The sequence below is a fragment of the Leptodactylus fuscus genome, unplaced genomic scaffold (assembly GCF_031893055.1).
Source record: "Leptodactylus fuscus isolate aLepFus1 unplaced genomic scaffold, aLepFus1.hap2 HAP2_SCAFFOLD_684, whole genome shotgun sequence".
Lineage (NCBI taxonomy): Eukaryota > Metazoa > Chordata > Amphibia > Anura > Leptodactylidae > Leptodactylus > Leptodactylus fuscus.
In genome coordinates this window covers 47,882-67,967 of record NW_027440718.1, presented here as the reverse complement: position 1 = coordinate 67,967, position 20,086 = coordinate 47,882, and the positions used below count along the sequence as shown (strand labels likewise).

The window sequence follows — 20,086 nt, the reverse complement described above, 5'->3', positions numbered from 1 at the left end:
ATGTATGTACACAGTGACTGCACCAGCAGAATAGTGAGCGCAGCTCTGGAGTATAATACAGGATAAGTAATGTAATGTATGTACACAGTGACTGTACCAGCAGAATAGTGAGCGCAGCCCTGGGGTATAATACAGGATAAGTAATGTAATGTATGTACACAGTGTCTGTACCAGCAGAATAGTGAGCGCAGCTCTGGAGTATAATACAGGATAAGTAATGTAATGTATGTACACAGTGACTGTACCAGCAGAATAGTGAGCGCAGCTCTGGGGTATAATACAGGATAAGTAATGTAATGTATGTACACAGTGACTGTACCAGCAGAATAGTGAGCGCAGCTCTGGAGTATAATACAGGATAAGTAATGTAATGTATGTACACAGTGACTGTACCAGCAGAATAGTGAGCGCAGCTCTGGAGTATAATACAGGATAAGTAATGTAATGTATGTACACAGTGACTGTACCAGCAGAATAGTGAGCGCAGCTCTGGAGTATAATACAGGATAAGTAATGTAATGTATGTACACAGTGACCAGCAGAACAGTGAGCGCAGCTCTGGAGTATAATACAGGATAAGTAATGTAATGTATGTACACAGTGTCTGTACCAGCAGAATAGTGAGCGCAGCTCTGGAGTATAATACAGGATAAGTAATGTAATGTATGTACACAGTGACCAGCAGAACAGTGAGCGCAGCTCTGGAGTATAATACAGGATAAGTAATGTAATGTATGTACACAGTGACTGTACCAGCAGAATAGTGATCGCAGCTCTGGAGTATAATACAGGATAAGTAATGTAATGTATGTACACAGTGACTGTACCAGCAGAATAGTGAGCGCAGCTCTGGAGTATAATCCAGGATAAGTAATGTAATGTATGTACACAGTGACTGCACCAGCAGAATAGTGAGCGCAGCTCTGGGGTATAATACAGGATAAGTAATGTAATATATGTACACAGTGACTGCACCAGCAGAATAGTGAGCGCAGCTCTGGAGTATAATACAGGATAAGTAATGTAATGTATGTACACAATGACCAGCAGAATAGTGAGCGCAGCTCTGGAGTATAATACAGGATAAGTAATGTAATGTATGTACACAATGACCAGCAGAATAGTGAGCGCAGCTCTGGAGTATAATACAGGAGAAGTAATGTAATGTATGTACACAGTGACTGCACTAGCATAATAGTGAACGCAGCTCTGGAGTATAATACAGGATAAGTAATGTAATGTATGTACACAGTGACTGCACCAGCAGAATAGTGAGCGCAGCTCTGGAGTATAATACAGGATAAGTAATGTAATGTATGTACACAGTGACTGCACCAGCAGAATAGTGAGCGCAGCTCTGGAGTATAATACAGGATAAGTAATGTAATGTATGTACACAGTGACTGTACCAGCAGAATAGTGAGCGCAGCTCTGGAGTATAATACAGGATAAGTAATGTAATGTATGTACACAGTGACTGCACCAGCAGAATAGTGAGCGCAGCTCTGGAGTATAATACAGGATAAGTAATGTAATGTATGTACACAGTGACTGCACCAGCAGAATAGTGAGCGCAGCTCTGGAGTATAATACAGGATAAGTAATGTAATGTATGTACACAGTGACTGCACCAGCAGAATAGTGAGCGCAGCTCTGGAGTATAATACAGGATAAGTAATGTAATGTATGTACACAGTGACTGCACCAGCAGAATAGTGAGCGCAGCTCTGGAGTATAATACAGGATAAGTAATGTAATGTATGTACACAGTGACTGTACCAGCAGAATAGTGAGCGCAGCCCTGGGGTATAATACAGGATAAGTAATGTAATGTATGTACACAGTGTCTGTACCAGCAGAATAGTGAGCGCAGCTCTGGAGTATAATACAGGATAAGTAATGTAATGTATGTACACAGTGACTGTACCAGCAGAATAGTGAGCGCAGCTCTGGGGTATAATACAGGATAAGTAATGTAATGTATGTACACAGTGACTGTACCAGCAGAATAGTGAGCGCAGCTCTGGAGTATAATACAGGATAAGTAATGTAATGTATGTACACAGTGACTGTACCAGCAGAATAGTGAGCGCAGCTCTGGAGTATAATACAGGATAAGTAATGTAATGTATGTACACAGTGACTGTACCAGCAGAATAGTGAGCGCAGCTCTGGAGTATAATACAGGATAAGTAATGTAATGTATGTACACAGTGACCAGCAGAACAGTGAGCGCAGCTCTGGAGTATAATACAGGATAAGTAATGTAATGTATGTACACAGTGTCTGTACCAGCAGAATAGTGAGCGCAGCTCTGGAGTATAATACAGGATAAGTAATGTAATGTATGTACACAGTGACCAGCAGAACAGTGAGCGCAGCTCTGGAGTATAATACAGGATAAGTAATGTAATGTATGTACACAGTGACTGTACCAGCAGAATAGTGATCGCAGCTCTGGAGTATAATACAGGATAAGTAATGTAATGTATGTACACAGTGACTGTACCAGCAGAATAGTGAGCGCAGCTCTGGAGTATAATCCAGGATAAGTAATGTAATGTATGTACACAGTGACTGCACCAGCAGAATAGTGAGCGCAGCTCTGGGGTATAATACAGGATAAGTAATGTAATATATGTACACAGTGACTGCACCAGCAGAATAGTGAGCGCAGCTCTGGAGTATAATACAGGATAAGTAATGTAATGTATGTACACAATGACCAGCAGAATAGTGAGCGCAGCTCTGGAGTATAATACAGGATAAGTAATGTAATGTATGTACACAATGACCAGCAGAATAGTGAGCGCAGCTCTGGAGTATAATACAGGAGAAGTAATGTAATGTATGTACACAGTGACTGTACCAGCAGAATAGTGAGCGCAGCTCTGGAGTATAATACCGGATAAGTAATGTAATGTATGTACACAGTGACTGTACCAGCAGAATAGTGAGCGCAGCTCTGGAGTATAATACAGGATAAGTAATGTAATGTATGTACACAATGACCAGCAGAATAGTGAGCGCAGCTCTGGAGTATAATACAGGATAAGTAATGTAATGTATGTACACAGTGACTGCACTAGCATAATAGTGAACGCAGCTCTGGAGTATAATACAGGATAAGTAATGTAATGTATGTACACAGTGACTGCACCAGCAGAATAGTGAGCGCAGCTCTGGAGTATAATACAGGATAAGTAATGTAATGTATGTACACAGTGACTGCACCAGCAGAATAGTGAGCGCAGCTCTGGAGTATAATACAGGATAAGTAATGTAATGTATGTACACAGTGACTGTACCAGCAGAATAGTGAGCGCAGCTCTGGAGTATAATACAGGATAAGTAATGTAATGTATGTACACAGTGACTGTACCAGCAGAATAGTGAGCGCAGCTCTGGAGTATAATACAGGATAAGTAATGTAATGTATGTACACAGTGACTGCACCAGCAGAATAGTGAGCGCAGCTCTGGAGTATAATACAGGATAAGTAATGTAATGTATGTACACAGTGACTGCACCAGCAGAATAGTGAGCGCAGCTCTGGAGTATAATACAGGATAAGTAATGTAATGTATGTACACAGTGACTGTACCAGCAGAATAGTGAGCGCAGCTCTGGAGTATAATACAGGATAAGTAATGTAATGTATGTACACAGTGACTGTACCAGCAGAATAGTGAGCGCAGCTCTGGAGTATAATACAGGATAAGTAATGTAATGTATGTACACAGTGACTGCACCAGCAGAATAGTGAGCGCAGCTCTGGAGTATAATACAGGATAAGTAATGTAATGTATGTACACAGTGACTGTACCAGCAGAATAGTGAGCGCAGCTCTGGAGTATAATACAGGATAAGTAATGTAATGTATGTACACAGTGACTGTACCAGCAGAATAGTGAGCGCAGCTCTGGAGTATAATACAGGATAAGTAATGTAATGTATGTACACAGTGACTGCACCAGCAGAATAGTGAGCGCAGCTCTGGAGTATGATTTTCTGGCCCCGGCTTTAGACATAGTTGCTGAGCTACCATTGTGTTTATTATATTATATTTTTCCACACTTAACCTCTATAGGACTTGTCACAGAGGGTTAATGTGACCAGTAAGTGTTATTAGTGGGCGGTGGCATGTTAGTATTGGGTTGGGGCTATAATTGGGTATGTCGGTCGCTCCTCAGCTGTCTCTATTATCAGATACTAATAAAATTTTATGAAATGTAAATATATCTTCACCTTCAAAATTATTATATAAAGAGCGCAGAGTCGTCTACGAAACACAACGCTATCGCGCCGTCCTGAGATACTGGTAAGACGGAGCCTCAATTTCATAGCAATTTTATTCCCCACTTACTGACGCTTATTTCTTTACAGACCCCACCAGACCTACTGTACACTCTCTCTATATATATGTATATATAAAAGGAAAATGTTTGTTTTGGTACCGTGTTAGCCAGTGGTTATGAAATATGAAAAAAAAACAAAAAAACTTTTTAAGTCTTCAGTAGGTGATCCCTTTTTTAATGGCTGACTCATAATGATGACAGAATATGACGTTTCGGAGCTTCCTCTGAGCTTCTTCTTCAGATATAACTAAAGAACACTCTGTAGAGGCTGCATATTTATAACTGGGCACAGGGCTAGAGTTACAGGAGGGGGGAGGGGGGAAGAGGCTTATTACTATATACTTATAACAACAAACAATCAATTGCCAGATCCCTGGTTCTTATCTTAATGGCTGTCTTAATGATTTGTATATAAAGACATAAACCCACGTGAGATGTTCATCCCATTGTCCAGCGTCTGGAATAGGGTCATGGCCTTGTACTCATAAATCAGTCGCTGTTTCCTTGATTTAAAGTTCCCTTTTAAGATCAAGATTTTCATGTCATTGGTGATGTTGTGATCTTCCTGGCAGAAGTGTTTTGGCACGGGAAGATCAGTTCTCTGTTGTTTGATTGTATGGCGATGGGAATTAATTCTCATTCTGAGTTTCTGGCCGGTCTCTCCAACATACAGATTATCAGTGGGACACTTGGTGCACATTATTACATACACTACATGCGGGGTGTTACAGGTGACCGTACCTGGGGTCTTATATTCCCTGTTAGTTTGGGATCTCTATCCTGTCAGGGGTCAGTATGTGGGGGCAGGTCTTGCTCCTCTTCTGTCCACATGGGAATGTTCCTTTGTTAGTTGGAGGTGACAGTGAGCTGCTGACAATCACCATATTCCTGAGGTTTGGTGGCTGTAGCACAGGAGAGGGGGGTCTGGAGATCTGGATATTACACGGTGGTCTTATTACAGTAGTGGATGTAATCTGCGTGTGATTCCTCTCGGCGTCTCCAGGTGGGGGTTATATGTGACACCAGGGGGGGCCCCCGAGTGTTCTCCTGTTTGGTATTGTATCTTAATAACTCCGATTTTGGTATCCTGGTGGCTCTGGTGATTTGGTTATCAGTTGTTCTTGGATGGTAACCCTGTCTCAAGAATGTGTCTCTGAGGCCTCCAAGGTGCTTGTCTCTGTCCACCAGATCTGAACATATGCGATGGTATCTGATGGCCTGGCTGTAGACAATGGAGTTCTTTATGTGTTTAGGATGAAAGCTATCCCATCTTAGGTACGTAGGGCGGTCAATTGGTTTCCGATACAGCGATGTCTCAATTTTGGGATAGCTTTCATCCTAAACACATAAAGAACTCCATTGTCTACAGCCAGGCCATCAGATACCATCGCATATGTTCAGATCTGGTGGACAGAGACAAGCATCTTGGGGGCCTCAAAAACACATTCTTGAGGCAGGGTTACCATCCAAGAACAACTGATAACCAAATCACCAGAATACCAAGATCGGAGTTATTAAGATACAATACCAAACAGGAGAACACTCGGGGGCCCCCCCCTGGTGTCACATATAACCCCCACCTGGAGACGCTGAGAGGAATCACACGCAGATTACATCCACTACTGCAAAAAGACCACCGTCTAATATCTATATCTCCAGACCCCCCTCTCCTGTGCTACAGACACCAAACCTCAGGAATATGATCATTAGTAGCTCACTGTCACCTCCAACTAACACAGGAACATTCCCATGTGGGGAGAAAAGGAGCAAAACCTGCCCCCACATACTGACCCCAGACAGGATAGAGATACCAAACTCTAACAGGGAATATAAGACCCCAGGTACGGTCACCTGTAACACCCCGCATGTAGTGTATGTAATAATGTGCACCAAGTGTCCCCCTGATAATCTGTATGTTGGAGAGACCGGACAGAAACTCAGAATGAGAATTAATTCACATCGCCATACAATCAAACAACAGAGAACTGACCTTCCCGTGCCAAAACACTTCTGCCAGGAAGACCACAACATCATCAATGACATGAAAATCTTGATCTTAAAAGGGAACTTTAAATCAAGGAAACAGCGACTGATTTATGAGTACAAGGCCATGACCCTATTCCAGACGCTGGACAATGGGATGAACATCTCACGTGGGTTTATGTCTTTTTATACAAATCATTAAGACAGCCATTAAGATAAGAACTGGGGATCTGGCAATTGATTGTTTGTTGTTATAAGTATATAGCAATAAGCCTCTTCCCCCCTCCCCCCTCCTGTAATCCTATCCCTGTGTCCTGTTGTACATAAATATGCAGCCTCTACAGAGTGTTCTTTAGTTATATCTGAAGAAGAAGCTCAGAGGAAGCTTCGAAACGTCATATTCTGTCATCATTATGAGTTAGCCATTAAAAAAGATATCACCTACTGAAGACTTAAAAAGTATTTTTGTTTTTTTCATATGTATATATAGACATGTATATAGGAGTATATTACACCCAATAATACCGCAGCCTGTAGTAATATCCTGTACTGCCCCCTGTGGTGACTGCAGTCAGTACATGTATATAGGAGTATATTACACCCAATAATACCGCAGCCTGTAGTAATATCCTGTACTGCCCCCTGTGGTGACTGCAGTCAGTATATGTATATAGGAGTATATTACACCCAATAATACCGCAGCCTGTAGTAATCTCCTGTACTGCCCCTAGTGGTGACTGCAGTCAATACATGTATATAGGAGTATATTACACCCAGTAATACCGCAGCCTGTAGTAATCTCCTGTACTGCCCCTAGTGGTGACTGCAGTCAGTATATGTATATAGGAGTATATTACACCCAGTAATACCGCAGCCTGTAGTAATCTCCTGTACTGCCCCTAGTGGTGACTGCAGTCAGTATATGTATATAGGAGTATATTACACCCAGTAATACCGCAGCCTGTAGTAATCTCCTGTACTGCCCCCTGTGGTGACTGCAGTCAGTATATGTATATAGGAGTATATTACACCCAATAATACCGCAGCCTGTAGTAATCTCCTGTACTGCCCCCTGTGGTGACTGCAGTCAGTACATGTATATAGGAGTATATTACACCCAGTAATACCGCAGCCTGTAGTAATCTCCTGTACTGCCCCTAGTGGTGACTGCAGTCAGTACATGTATATAGGAGTATATTACACCCAGTAATACCGCAGCCTGTAGTAATCTCCTGTACTGCCCCCTGTGGTGACTGCAGTCAGTACATGTATATAGGAGTATATTACACCCAATAATACCGCAGCCTGTAGTAATCTCCTGTACTGCCCCTAGTGGTGACTGCAGTCAGTACATGTATATAGGAGTATATTACACCCAATAATACCGCAGCCTGTAGTAATCTCCTGTACTGCCCCCTGTGGTGACTGCAGTCAGTATATGTATATAGGAGTATATTACACCCAATAATACCGCAGCCTGTAGTAATCTCCTGTACTGCCCCCTGTGGTGACTGTAGTCAGTACATGTATATAGGAGTATATTACACCCAATAATACCGCAGCCTGTAGTAATCTCCTGTACTGCCCCCTGTGGTGACTGCAGTCAGTATATGTATATAGGAGTATATTACACCCAATAATACCGCAGCCTGTAGTAATCTCCTGTACTGCCCCCTGTGGTGACTGCAGTCAGTACATGTATATAGGAGTATATTACACCCAGTAATACCGCAGCCTGTAGTAATCTCCTGTACTGCCCCTAGTGGTGACTGCAGTCAGTACATGTATATAGGAGTATATTACACCCAATAATACCGCAGCCTGTAGTAATCTCCTGTACTGCCCCCTGTGGTGACTGCAGTCAGTACATGTATATAGGAGTATATTACACCCAGTAATACCGCAGCCTGTAGTAATCTCCTGTACTGCCCCTAGTGGTGACTGCAGTCAGTACATGTATATAGGAGTATATTACACCCAGTAATACCGCAGCCTGTAGTAATCTCCTGTACTGCCCCTAGTGGTGACTGCAGTCAGTATATGTATATAGGAGTATATTACACCCAGTAATACCGCAGCCTGTAGTAATCTCCTGTACTGCCCCTAGTGGTGACTGCAGTCAGTATATGTATATAGGAGTATATTACACCCAATAATACCGCAGCCTGTAGAAATCTCCTGTACTGCCCCCTGTGGTGACTGCAGTCAGTATATGTATATAGGAGTATATTACACCCAATAATACCGCAGCCTGTAGTAATCTCCTGTACTGCCCCCTGTGGTGACTGCAGTCAGTACATGTATATAGGAGTATATTACACCCAGTAATACCGCAGCCTGTAGTAATCTCCTGTACTGCCCCTAGTGGTGACTGCAGTCAGTACATGTATATAGGAGTATATTACACCCAGTAATACCGCAGCCTGTAGTAATCTCCTGTACTGCCCCTAGTGGTGACTGCACTCAGTACATGTATATAGGAGTATATTACACCCAATAATACCGCAGCCTGTAGTAATCTCCTGTACTGCCCCTAGTGGTGACTGCAGTCAGTACATGTATATAGGAGTATATTACACCCAATAATACCGCAGCCTGTAGTAATCTCCTGTACTGCCCCCTGTGGTGACTGCAGTCAGTATATGTATATAGGAGTATATTACACCCAATAATACCGCAGCCTGTAGTAATCTCCTGTACTGCCCCCTGTGGTGACTGTAGTCAGTACATGTATATAGGAGTATATTACACCCAATAATACCGCAGCCTGTAGTAATCTCCTGTACTGCCCCCTGTGGTGACTGCAGTCAGTATATGTATATAGGAGTATATTACACCCAATAATACCGCAGCCTGTAGTAATCTCCTGTACTGCCCCCTGTGGTGACTGCAGTCAGTACATGTATATAGGAGTATATTACACCCAATAATACCGCAGCCTGTAGTAATCTCCTGTACTGCCCCTAGTGGTGACTGCAGTCAGTACATGTATATAGGAGTATATTACACCCAGTAATACCGCAGCCTGTAGTAATCTCCTGTACTGCCCCTAGTGGTGACTGCAGTCAGTATATGTATATAGGAGTATATTACACCCAATAATACCGCAGCCTGTAGTAATCTCCTGTACTGCCCCTAGTGGTGACTGCAGTCAGTACATGTATATAGGAGTATATTACACCCAATAATACCGCAGCCTGTAGTAATCTCCTGTACTGCCCCTAGTGGTGACTGCAGTCAGTATATGTATATAGGAGTATATTACACCCAATAATACCGCAGCCTGTAGTAATCTCCTGTACTGCCCCTAGTGGTGACTGTAGTCAGTACATGTATATAGGAGTATATTACACCCAATAATACCGCAGCCTGTAGTAATCTCCTGTACTGCCCCTAGTGGTGACTGCAGTCAGTATATGTATATAGGAGTATATTACACCCAATAATACCGCAGCCTGTAGTAATCTCCTGTACTGCCCCTAGTGGTGACTGCAGTCAGTACATGTATATAGGAGTATATTACACCCAGTAATACCGCAGCCTGTAGTAATCTCCTGTACTGCCCCTAGTGGTGACTGCAGTCAGTACATGTATATAGGAGTATATTACACCCAGTAATACCGCAGCCTGTAGTAATCTCCTGTACTGCCCCTAGTGGTGACTGCAGTCAGTATATGTATATAGGAGTATATTACACCCAATAATACCGCAGCCTGTAGTAATCTCCTGTACTGCCCCTAGTGGTGACTGCAGTCAGTACATGTATATAGGAGTATATTACACCCAATAATACCGCAGCCTGTAGTAATCTCCTGTACTGCCCCTAGTGGTGACTGCAGTCAGTATATGTATATAGGAGTATATTACACCCAATAATACCGCAGCCTGTAGTAATCTCCTGTACTGCCCCTAGTGGTGACTGTAGTCAGTACATGTATATAGGAGTATATTACACCCAATAATACCGCAGCCTGTAGTAATCTCCTGTACTGCCCCTAGTGGTGACTGCAGTCAGTATATGTATATAGGAGTATATTACACCCAATAATACCGCAGCCTGTAGTAATCTCCTGTACTGCCCCCTGTGGTGACTGCAGTCAGTACATGTATATAGGAGTATATTACACCCAATAATACCGCAGCCTGTAGTAATCTCCTGTACTGCCCCCTGTGGTGACTGCAGTCAGTACATGTATATAGGAGTATATTACACCCAATAATACCGCAGCCTGTAGTAATCTCCTGTACTGCCCCTAGTGGTGACTGCAGTCAGTACATGTATATAGGAGTATATTACACCCAATAATACCGCAGCCTGTAGTAATCTCCTGTACTGCCCCCTGTGGTGACTGCAGTCAGTACATGTATATAGGAGTATATTACACCCAGTAATACTGCAGCCTGTAGTAATCTCCTGTACTGTCCCTAGTGGTGACTGCAGTCAGTACATGTATATAGGAGTATATTACACCCAGTAATACTGCAGCCTGTAGTAATCTCCTGTACTGCCCCTAGTGGTGACTGCAGTCAGTACATGTATATAGGAGTATATTACACCCAATAATACCGCAGCCTGTAGTAATCTCCTGTACTGCCCCCTGTGGTGACTGCAGTCAGTATATGTATATAGGAGTATATTACACCCAATAATACCGCAGCCTGTAGTAATCTCCTGTACTGCCCCTAGTGGTGACTGCAGTCAGTATATGTATATAGGAGTATATTACACCCAATAATACCGCAGCCTGTAGTAATCTCCTGTACTGCCCCCTGTGGTGACTGCAGTCAGTACATGTATATAGGAGTATATTACACCCAATAATACCGCAGCCTGTAGTAATCTCCTGTACTGCCCCTAGTGGTGACTGCAGTCAGTACATGTATATAGGAGTATATTACACCCAGTAATACCGCAGCCTGTAGTAATCTCCTGTACTGCCCCTAGTGGTGACTGCAGTCAGTACATGTATATAGGAGTATATTACACCCAGTAATACCGCAGCCTGTAGTAATCTCCTGTACTGCCCCCTGTGGTGACTGCAGTCAGTATATGTATATAGGAGTATATTACACCCAATAATACCGCAGCCTGTAGTAATCTCCTGTACTGCCCCTAGTGGTGACTGCAGTCAGTACATGTATATAGGAGTATATTACACCCAGTAATACCGCAGCCTGTAGTAATCTCCTGTACTGCCCCCTGTGGTGACTGCAGTCAGTACATGTATATAGGAGTATATTACACCCAATAATACCGCAGCCTGTAGTAATCTCCTGTACTGCCCCCTGTGGTGACTGTAGTCAGTACATGTATATAGGAGTATATTACACCCAATAATACCGCAGCCTGTAGTAATCTCCTGTACTGCCCCTAGTGGTGACTGCAGTCAGTATATGTATATAGGAGTATATTACACCCAATAATACCGCAGCCTGTAGTAATCTCCTGTACTGCCCCTAGTGGTGACTGTAGTCAGTACATGTATATAGGAGTATATTACACCCAATAATACCGCAGCCTGTAGTAATCTCCTGTACTGCCCCTAGTGGTGACTGCAGTCAGTACATGTATATAGGAGTATATTACACCCAGTAATACCGCAGCCTGTAGTAATCTCCTGTACTGCCCCTAGTGGTGACTGCAGTCAGTACATGTATATAGGAGTATATTACACCCAGTAATACCGCAGCCTGTAGTAATCTCCTGTACTGCCCCCTGTGGTGACTGCAGTCAGTACATGTATATAGGAGTATATTACACCCAGTAATACCGCAGCCTGTAGTAATCTCCTGTACTGCCCCTAGTGGTGACTGCAGTCAGTACATGTATATAGGAGTATATTACACCCAATAATACCGCAGCCTGTAGTAATCTCCTGTACTGCCCCCTGTGGTGACTGCAGTCAGTACATGTATATAGGAGTATATTACACCCAATAATACCGCAGCCTGTAGTAATCTCCTGTACTGCCCCCTGTGGTGACTGCAGTCAGTACATGTATATAGGAGTATATTACACCCAGTAATACCGCAGCCTGTAGTAATCTCCTGTACTGCCCCCTGTGGTGACTGCAGTCAGTACATGTATATAGGAGTATATTACACCCAGTAATACCGCAGCCTGTAGTAATCTCCTGTACTGCCCCCTGTGGTGACTGCAGTCAGTATATGTATATAGGAGTATATTACACCCAGTAATACCGCAGCCTGTAGTAATCTCCTGTACTGCCCCCTAGTGGTGACTGCAGTCAGTATATGTATATAGGAGTATATTACACCCAATAATACCGCAGCCTGTAGTAATCTCCTGTACTGCCCCTAGTGGTGACTGCAGTCAGTACATGTATATAGGAGTATATTACACCCAGTAATACCGCAGCCTGTAGTAATCTCCTGTACTGCCCCTAGTGGTGACTGCAGTCAGTACATGTATATAGGAGTATATTACACCCAATAATACCGCAGCCTGTAGTAATCTCCTGTACTGCCCCCTGTGGTGACTGCAGTCAGTACATGTATATAGGAGTATATTACACCCAGTAATACCGCAGCCTGTAGTAATCTCCTGTACTGCCCCCTGTGGTGACTGCAGTCAGTACATGTATATAGGAGTATATTACACCCAATAATACCGCAGCCTGTAGTAATCTCCTGTACTGCCCCCTGTGGTGACTGTAGTCAGTACATGTATATAGGAGTATATTACACCCAATAATACCGCAGCCTGTAGTAATCTCCTGTACTGCCCCTAGTGGTGACTGCAGTCAGTACATGTATATAGGAGTATATTACACCCAATAATACCGCAGCCTGTAGTAATCTCCTGTACTGCCCCTAGTGGTGACTGCAGTCAGTACATGTATATAGGAGTATATTACACCCAATAATACCGCAGCCTGTAGTAATCTCCTGTACTGCCCCCTGTGGTGACTGCAGTCAGTACATGTATATAGGAGTATATTACACCCAGTAATACCGCAGCCTGTAGTAATCTCCTATACTGCCCCCTGTGGTGACTGCAGTCAGTACATGTATATAGGAGTATATTACACCCAATAATACCACAGCCTGTAGTAATCTCCTGTACTGCCCCTAGTGGTGACTGCAGTCAGTACATGTATATAGGAGTATATTACACCCAGTAATACCGCAGCCTGTAGTAATCTCCTGTACTGCCCCCTGTGGTGACTGCAGTCAGTACATGTATATAGGAGTATATTACACCCAATAATACCGCAGCCTGTAGTAATCTCCTGTACTGCCCCTAGTGGTGACTGCAGTCAGTACATGTATATAGGAGTATATTACACCCAGTAATACCGCAGCCTGTAGTAATCTCCTGTACTGCCCCCTGTGGTGACTGCAGTCAGTACATGTATATAGGAGTATATTACACCCAGTAATTCTCTTGTCTGTATATGTGGCGGTCTCTGTGCTCTGGTAGCCGTGTCTCTTTATTAACCCATGAATAATCTGTCACGCTCCTTTGCAGGTATCATGGCCGTCACCTGGTGCGCCGTCCTTCTTCTCGTGGGCTCCTTGGCAGTCACTCAGGTTGCTGAAGGTACAGTAGTAGATATTGTTGGGGGAGGGGGGTCGATCTTCTGCACGTGGCCCGTGGTGTCTGCCCCTGTCTCACCATTTAGGCTAGACATTGTGGGTATTAACCCCTCGTCCTCCTCCTAGTCCATGATTACTGCCCCCATGTACCTGGTCACATGACACTACGTGGGCTGTCACAGCAATGACTACGACTACAGTTGGTAGCAGGGGCGGGGTGATCTTTGGGCCAGGGGTTTCTGCTCTCTTTCTGTTTTCACCTTGTCCTCTTTGTAGGTAGCAAAGCTCGGTCCACCTGCCCCAATGGCTGGTTCTACTACAAGGCCTACTGCTATGGCTACTTCCGTTATCCATTAACCTGGTCTGATGCAGAGGTAAGAATGATACATGGCTCCTCAGAATGGCCACTGAGCCACCAACATGCCAACGGCATGCCAACCACTGAGCCACCAACATGCCAACGGCATGCCAACCACTGAGCCACCAACATGCCAACGGCATGCCAACCACTGAGCCACCAACATGCCAACCACTGAGCCACCACCATACCAACCACTGAGCCACCACCATGCCAACCACTGAGCCACCACCATACCAACCACTGAGCCAACACCATACCAACCACTGAGCCACCAACATGCCAACCACTGAGCCAACACCATACCAACCACTGAGCCAACACCATGCCAACCACTGAGCCACCAACATGCCAACCACTGAGCTAACACCATACCAACCACTGAGCCAACACCATACCAACCACTGAGCCACCAACATGCCAACCACTGAGCTAACACCATGCCAACCACTGAGCCACCAACATGCCAACCACTGAGCCAACACCATGCCAACCACTGAGTCACCACCATGCCAACAGCATGCCAACCACTGATCAACCACCATACCAACCACTGAGCCACCAACATGCCAACCACTGAGCTAACACCATGCCAACCACTGAGCCAACACCATGCCAACCACTGAGCTAACACCATGCCAACCACTGAGCCAACACCATGCCAACCACTGAGTCACCACCATGCCAACAGCATGCCAACCACTGATCAACCACCATACCAACCACTGAGCCACCACCATACCAACCACTGATCCAACACCATGCCAACCACTGAGCCAACACCATACCAACCACTGAGCCAACACCATACCAACCACTGAGCCAACACCATACCAACCACTGAGCCAACACCATGCCAACCACTGAGCCAACACCATGCCAACCACTGATCCACCACCATACTAACCACTGATCCACCACCATGCCGACCACTGAGCCAACACCATGCCAACCACTGAGCCACCAACATGCCAACCACTGAGCCTCCAACATGCCAACCACTGAGTCACCACCATGCCAACAGCATGCCAGCCACTGATCAACCACCATACCAACCACTGAGCCACCACCATACCAACCACTGATCCAACACCATACTAACCACTGATCCAACACCATACCAACCACTGATCCAACACCATACTAACCACTGAGCCAACACCATACCAACCACTGAGCGAACACCATGCCAACCACTGATCCAACACCATACTAACCACTGATCCACCACCATGCCGACCACTGAGCCAACACCATGCCGACCACTGAGCCAACACCATACCAACCACTGAGCCAACACCATGCCAACCACTGAGCCACCAACATGCCAACCACTGAGCCTCCAACATGCCAACCACTGAGCCTCCAACATGCCAACCACTGAGCCTCCAACATGCCAACCAGAGCCTCCAACATGCCAACCACTGAGTCACCACCATGCCAACAGCATGCCAACCACTGAGCCAACACCATACTAACCATTGATCCAACACCATACTAACCACTGAGCCACCACCATGCCAACCACTGAGCCACCACCATACCAACCACTGAGCCACCACCATACCAACCACTGATCCAACACCATACTAATCACTGAGCCACCACCATGCCAACCACTGAGCCAACACCATACTAACCCCTGATCCAACACCATACTAACCACTGATCCAACACCATACTAACCACTGAGCCACCAACATGCCAACCACTGAGCTAACACCATGCCAACCACTGAGCCAACACCATTCCGACCACTAAGCCACCACCCTGCTAACCATTGAGCCAACACCATGCTAATCACTAAGCCACTGTGCTGCCTTATGTACAGTGCTATATACAGCGAGGTGACCCGGGTTGCACCCCAGGATTATCCTGGACCCCTTAGTGCCTCTCTTCCAGTAGCCATCGTCTGGTCCCATAGAGTCTGATTCATACTCTGTCACTACAGTCACTCTTCATCTAATGTCTTGTCCCACAGTTTGACTGCCAAGCGTACGGCCACGGGGCACATTTGGCCTCCATCATGGATTCTGCAGAAGGTGACATCATCGCCTCCCACATTGCTGCCTATCAGAAGAACCAGCCTGTATGGATAGGACTTCACGATCCCGAGCAGGTGAAAACGGGGGGAGGGAAACATGGAGGTGGGGGGGGGGGGGCAGTCTGATGACTATAGACCCCATCGCCCAGTATATGCCTTATATAGTACACAGCTAGGCGGCGAGATATCGGGTACCGGCCTCTACTGCATAGTATACAGCTAGGCGGCGAGATATCGGGTACCGGCCTCTACTGTATAGTATACAGCTAGGCGGCGAGATATCGGGTACCGGCCTCTATTGCATAGTACACAGCTAGGCGGCGAGATATCGGGTACCGGCCTCTATTGTATAGTATACAGCTAGGCGGCGAGATATCGGGTACCGGCCTCTATTGTATAGTATACAGCTAGGCGGCGAGATATCGGGTACCGGCCTCTATTGTATAGTATACAGCTAGGCGGCGAGATATCGGGTACCGGCCTATACTGCATAGTACACAGCTAGGCGGCGAGATATCGGGTACCGGCCTCTACTGCATAGTACACAGCTAGGCGGCGAGATATCGGGTACCGGCCTCTACTGCATAGTACACAGCTAGGCGGCGAGATATCGGGTACCGGCCTCTATTGCATAGTATACAGCTAGGCGGTGAGATATCGGGTACCGGCCTCTATTGCATAGTATACAGCTAGGCGGCGAGATATCGGGTACCGGCCTCTATTGCATAGTACACAGCTAGGCGGCGAGATATCGGGTACCGGCCTCTATTGCATAGTACACAGCTAGGCGGCGAGATATCGGGTACCGGCCTCTACTGCATAGTACACAGCTAGGCGGCGAGATATCGGGTACCGGCCTCTATTGTATAGTACACAGCTAGGCGGCGAGATATCGGGTACCGGCCTCTATTGTATAGTATACAGCTAGGCGGCGAGATATCGGGTACCGGCCTCTACTGCATAGTACACAGCTAGGCGGCGAGATATCGGGTACCGGCCTCTACTGTATAGTACACAGCTAGGCGGCGAGATATCGGGTACCGGCCTCTATTGTATAGTATACAGCTAGGCGGCGAGATATCGGGTACCGGCCTCTATTGTATAGTACACAGCTAGGCGGCGAGATATCGGGTACCGGCCTCTATTGTATAGTATAGAGCTAGGCGGCGAGATATCGGGTACCGGCCTCTATTGTATAGTATACAGCTAGGCGGCGAGATATCGGGTACCGGCCTCTACTGCATAGTACACAGCTAGGCGGCGAGATATCGGGTACCGGCCTCTATTGTATAGTATACAGCTAGGCGGCGAGATATCGGGTACCGGCCTCTATTGTATAGTACACAGCTAGGCGGCGAGATATCGGGTACCGGCCTCTATTGTATAGTATACAGCTAGGCGGCGAGATATCGGGTACCGGCCTATACTGCATAGTATACAGCTAGGCGGCGAGATATCGGGTACCGGCCTCTATTGTATAGTACACAGCTAGGCGGCGAGATATCGGGTACCGGCCTCTATTAAACATCATTGTGTTGCAGAATCGTCGCTGGAAGTGGAACGATGGCTCCATGTACAACTATCGCTCCTGGCTGCCCAACCAACCCGACAACTACAATGGCAAAGAATACTGCGGCGAGCTGTCCTGCCAACAAAGTAAGAGAATATCTATCTCCTATCTATCTATCTCCTATCCATCTATCTCCTATCCATCTATCTATCTCCTATCTATCTATCTATCTATCTATCTATCTATCTATCTATCTATCTATCTCCTATCTATCTATCTATCTATCTATCTCCTATCTATCTATCTATCTATCTATCTATCTATCATCTATCTCCTATCTATCTATCTATCTATCTATCTATCTATCTATCTATCTATCTCCTATCTATCTATCTATCTATCTCCTATCTATCTATCTATCTCCTATCTATCTATCTATCTATCTATCTATCTATCTATCTATCTCCTATCCATCTATCTATCTCCTATCCATCTATCTATCTCCTATCCATCTATCTATCTCCTATCCATCTATCTATCTCCTATCCATCTATCTATCTCCTATCCATCTATCTATCTCCTATCCATCTATCTATCTCCTATCCATCTATCTATCTCCTATCCATCTATCTATCTATCTATCTATCTATCTCCTATCTATCTATCTATCTCCTATCTCTCTATCTATCTATCTATCTATCTCCTATCTATCTATCTCCTATCTCTCTATCTATCTATCTATCTATCTCCTATCTATCTCCTATCTATCTATCTCCTATCCATCTATCTATCTCCTATCTATCTATCTCCTATCCATCTATCTATCTATCTATCTATCTATCTATCATCTGTCTATCTCCTATCTAATCTCCTCTCTATCTATCTATCTATCTAATCTCCTCTCTATCTATCTATTATCTGTCTATCTCCTATCTAATCTCCTCTCTATCTATCTCCTATCTATCTCTCTCCTCTCTATCTATCTATCTCCTATCCATCTATCTATCTCCTATCTATCTATCTATCTATCTATCTATCTATCTATCTATCTATCTATCTATCTATCTCCTATCCATCTCTCTATCTCCTCTCTATCTATCTATCTATCTATCTCCTATCCATCTATCTATCTCCTATCTTTCTATCTTTTCTATCTATCTATCTATCTATCTATCTATCTATCTATCTATCTATCTATCTATCTATCAAGATACAAATGAGCTTTATTAGCATTACCAAAGAATAAGACATTTGGTGTTGCCAAAGCAAAAAGGGGGTTGGGGGTGGTGGAGGGGTATGGGTACGGGGTCTGTGGGTTGGGGGTTTGAGTGTCTTTAGGGTCTAGTCATTCTTGTTTGGGGCATGTGGGTATTGGTGGGTATGGGGTAGACGAGTGATGGGGGGGGCTTAGTGGTCTTTTAGGTGGTGGGTTTAATAGTCCATGGGGGGTGGGGGGGTTTCATAGTCCAGGAGTCTCATCTTCCTCTGGTTTGGTGACAGCTGGACACGTATTGGGCAGCGATCTCCACAGTGGCCTCTTCTTCTCCCAGTAGGATGTAGAGTTCCCTCTTCTCCCAGTCTGGGATGTGGGCAGAGAGTCTTTGGTAGTAGACGGCCCTCACAGCTGAGTATTTGGTGCCTATCTATCTATTGGTGCGTCCTGTGTGGTGGGCTCTCGGCTTGGCAGTGGTTTGGGGGGTACTTAGCACAGTGTCCGCTGGTGGACATGACGGGTCAGCGGTTTCTTGCAGAGTGCTCACAGATTCTTCCACCTTTGTACTTGCAGAGTTTCTGAAGTGGAACGATGCTCCCTGTAGCCAGGCCCATCCGTACGTCTGTAAGTACAAGCCTTAGATCCCTGACACCTGGAGCCCGGAAGACTCTGAAGAACTGGAAGGGGAAAACCTCAGAAATAAGTCCTGCTTTCTAAGAAACATGCATAATAAGACCCCCGCTCTTAATAAAGAAGTGACCTGGATATTACTGGTGGTCTCCATGTCCATTCTTTAACTCTAATTCACCCACAACTAAGAAGAGCTGAAGCTTTAATGACAGCTAGACCCAGTAAGACATATACATAGTGGTCATGTAATACTGCCATACAGTGCCGACTAATACAGAGTCTACAAGCGATATATATATATATATATATATATATATATATATATATATATATATACACACACACACTGTACAAACCTAAGGTTTGGTCACACTTTCTCATTCTGTGAGTTTTCTGTATTTCCATGACTATGACAATTGTAGATCACACT

The 20,086-nt window shown here is 44.9% G+C and overlaps 1 protein-coding gene across 1 annotated transcript; it reads left to right on the top strand.

Moving 5' to 3' along the window:
- The first annotated feature begins 4,300 nt into the window (after window positions 1–4,300).
- Window positions 4,301–19,796, top strand: LOC142188712 (regenerating islet-derived protein 4-like). The gene is made up of 6 exons (XM_075261957.1): window positions 4,301–4,321; window positions 13,834–13,905; window positions 14,178–14,275; window positions 16,241–16,378; window positions 17,845–17,959; window positions 19,600–19,796. The coding sequence occupies exons 2-6, from the start codon at window positions 13,839–13,841 to the stop codon at window positions 19,665–19,667; spliced, it is 486 nt and encodes a 161-aa protein (XP_075118058.1). The 5' UTR covers window positions 4,301–4,321; window positions 13,834–13,838; the 3' UTR covers window positions 19,668–19,796.
- The last annotated feature ends 290 nt before the right edge of the window (window positions 19,797–20,086 follow it).

Excerpts from the sequence above, each read along its gene's own strand:
- LOC142188712 (XM_075261957.1), top strand. The coding sequence starts at position 13,839 with ATGGCCGTCACCTGGTGCGCCGTCCTTCTTCTCGTGGGCTCCTTGGCA. Across the intron at positions 16,379-17,844 it reads GACTTCACGATCCCGAGCAG|AATCGTCGCTGGAAGTGGAA; the intron begins GTGAAAACGGGG and ends ATTGTGTTGCAG. Across the intron at positions 17,960-19,599 it reads CGAGCTGTCCTGCCAACAAA|AGTTTCTGAAGTGGAACGAT; the intron begins GTAAGAGAATAT and ends TTGTACTTGCAG.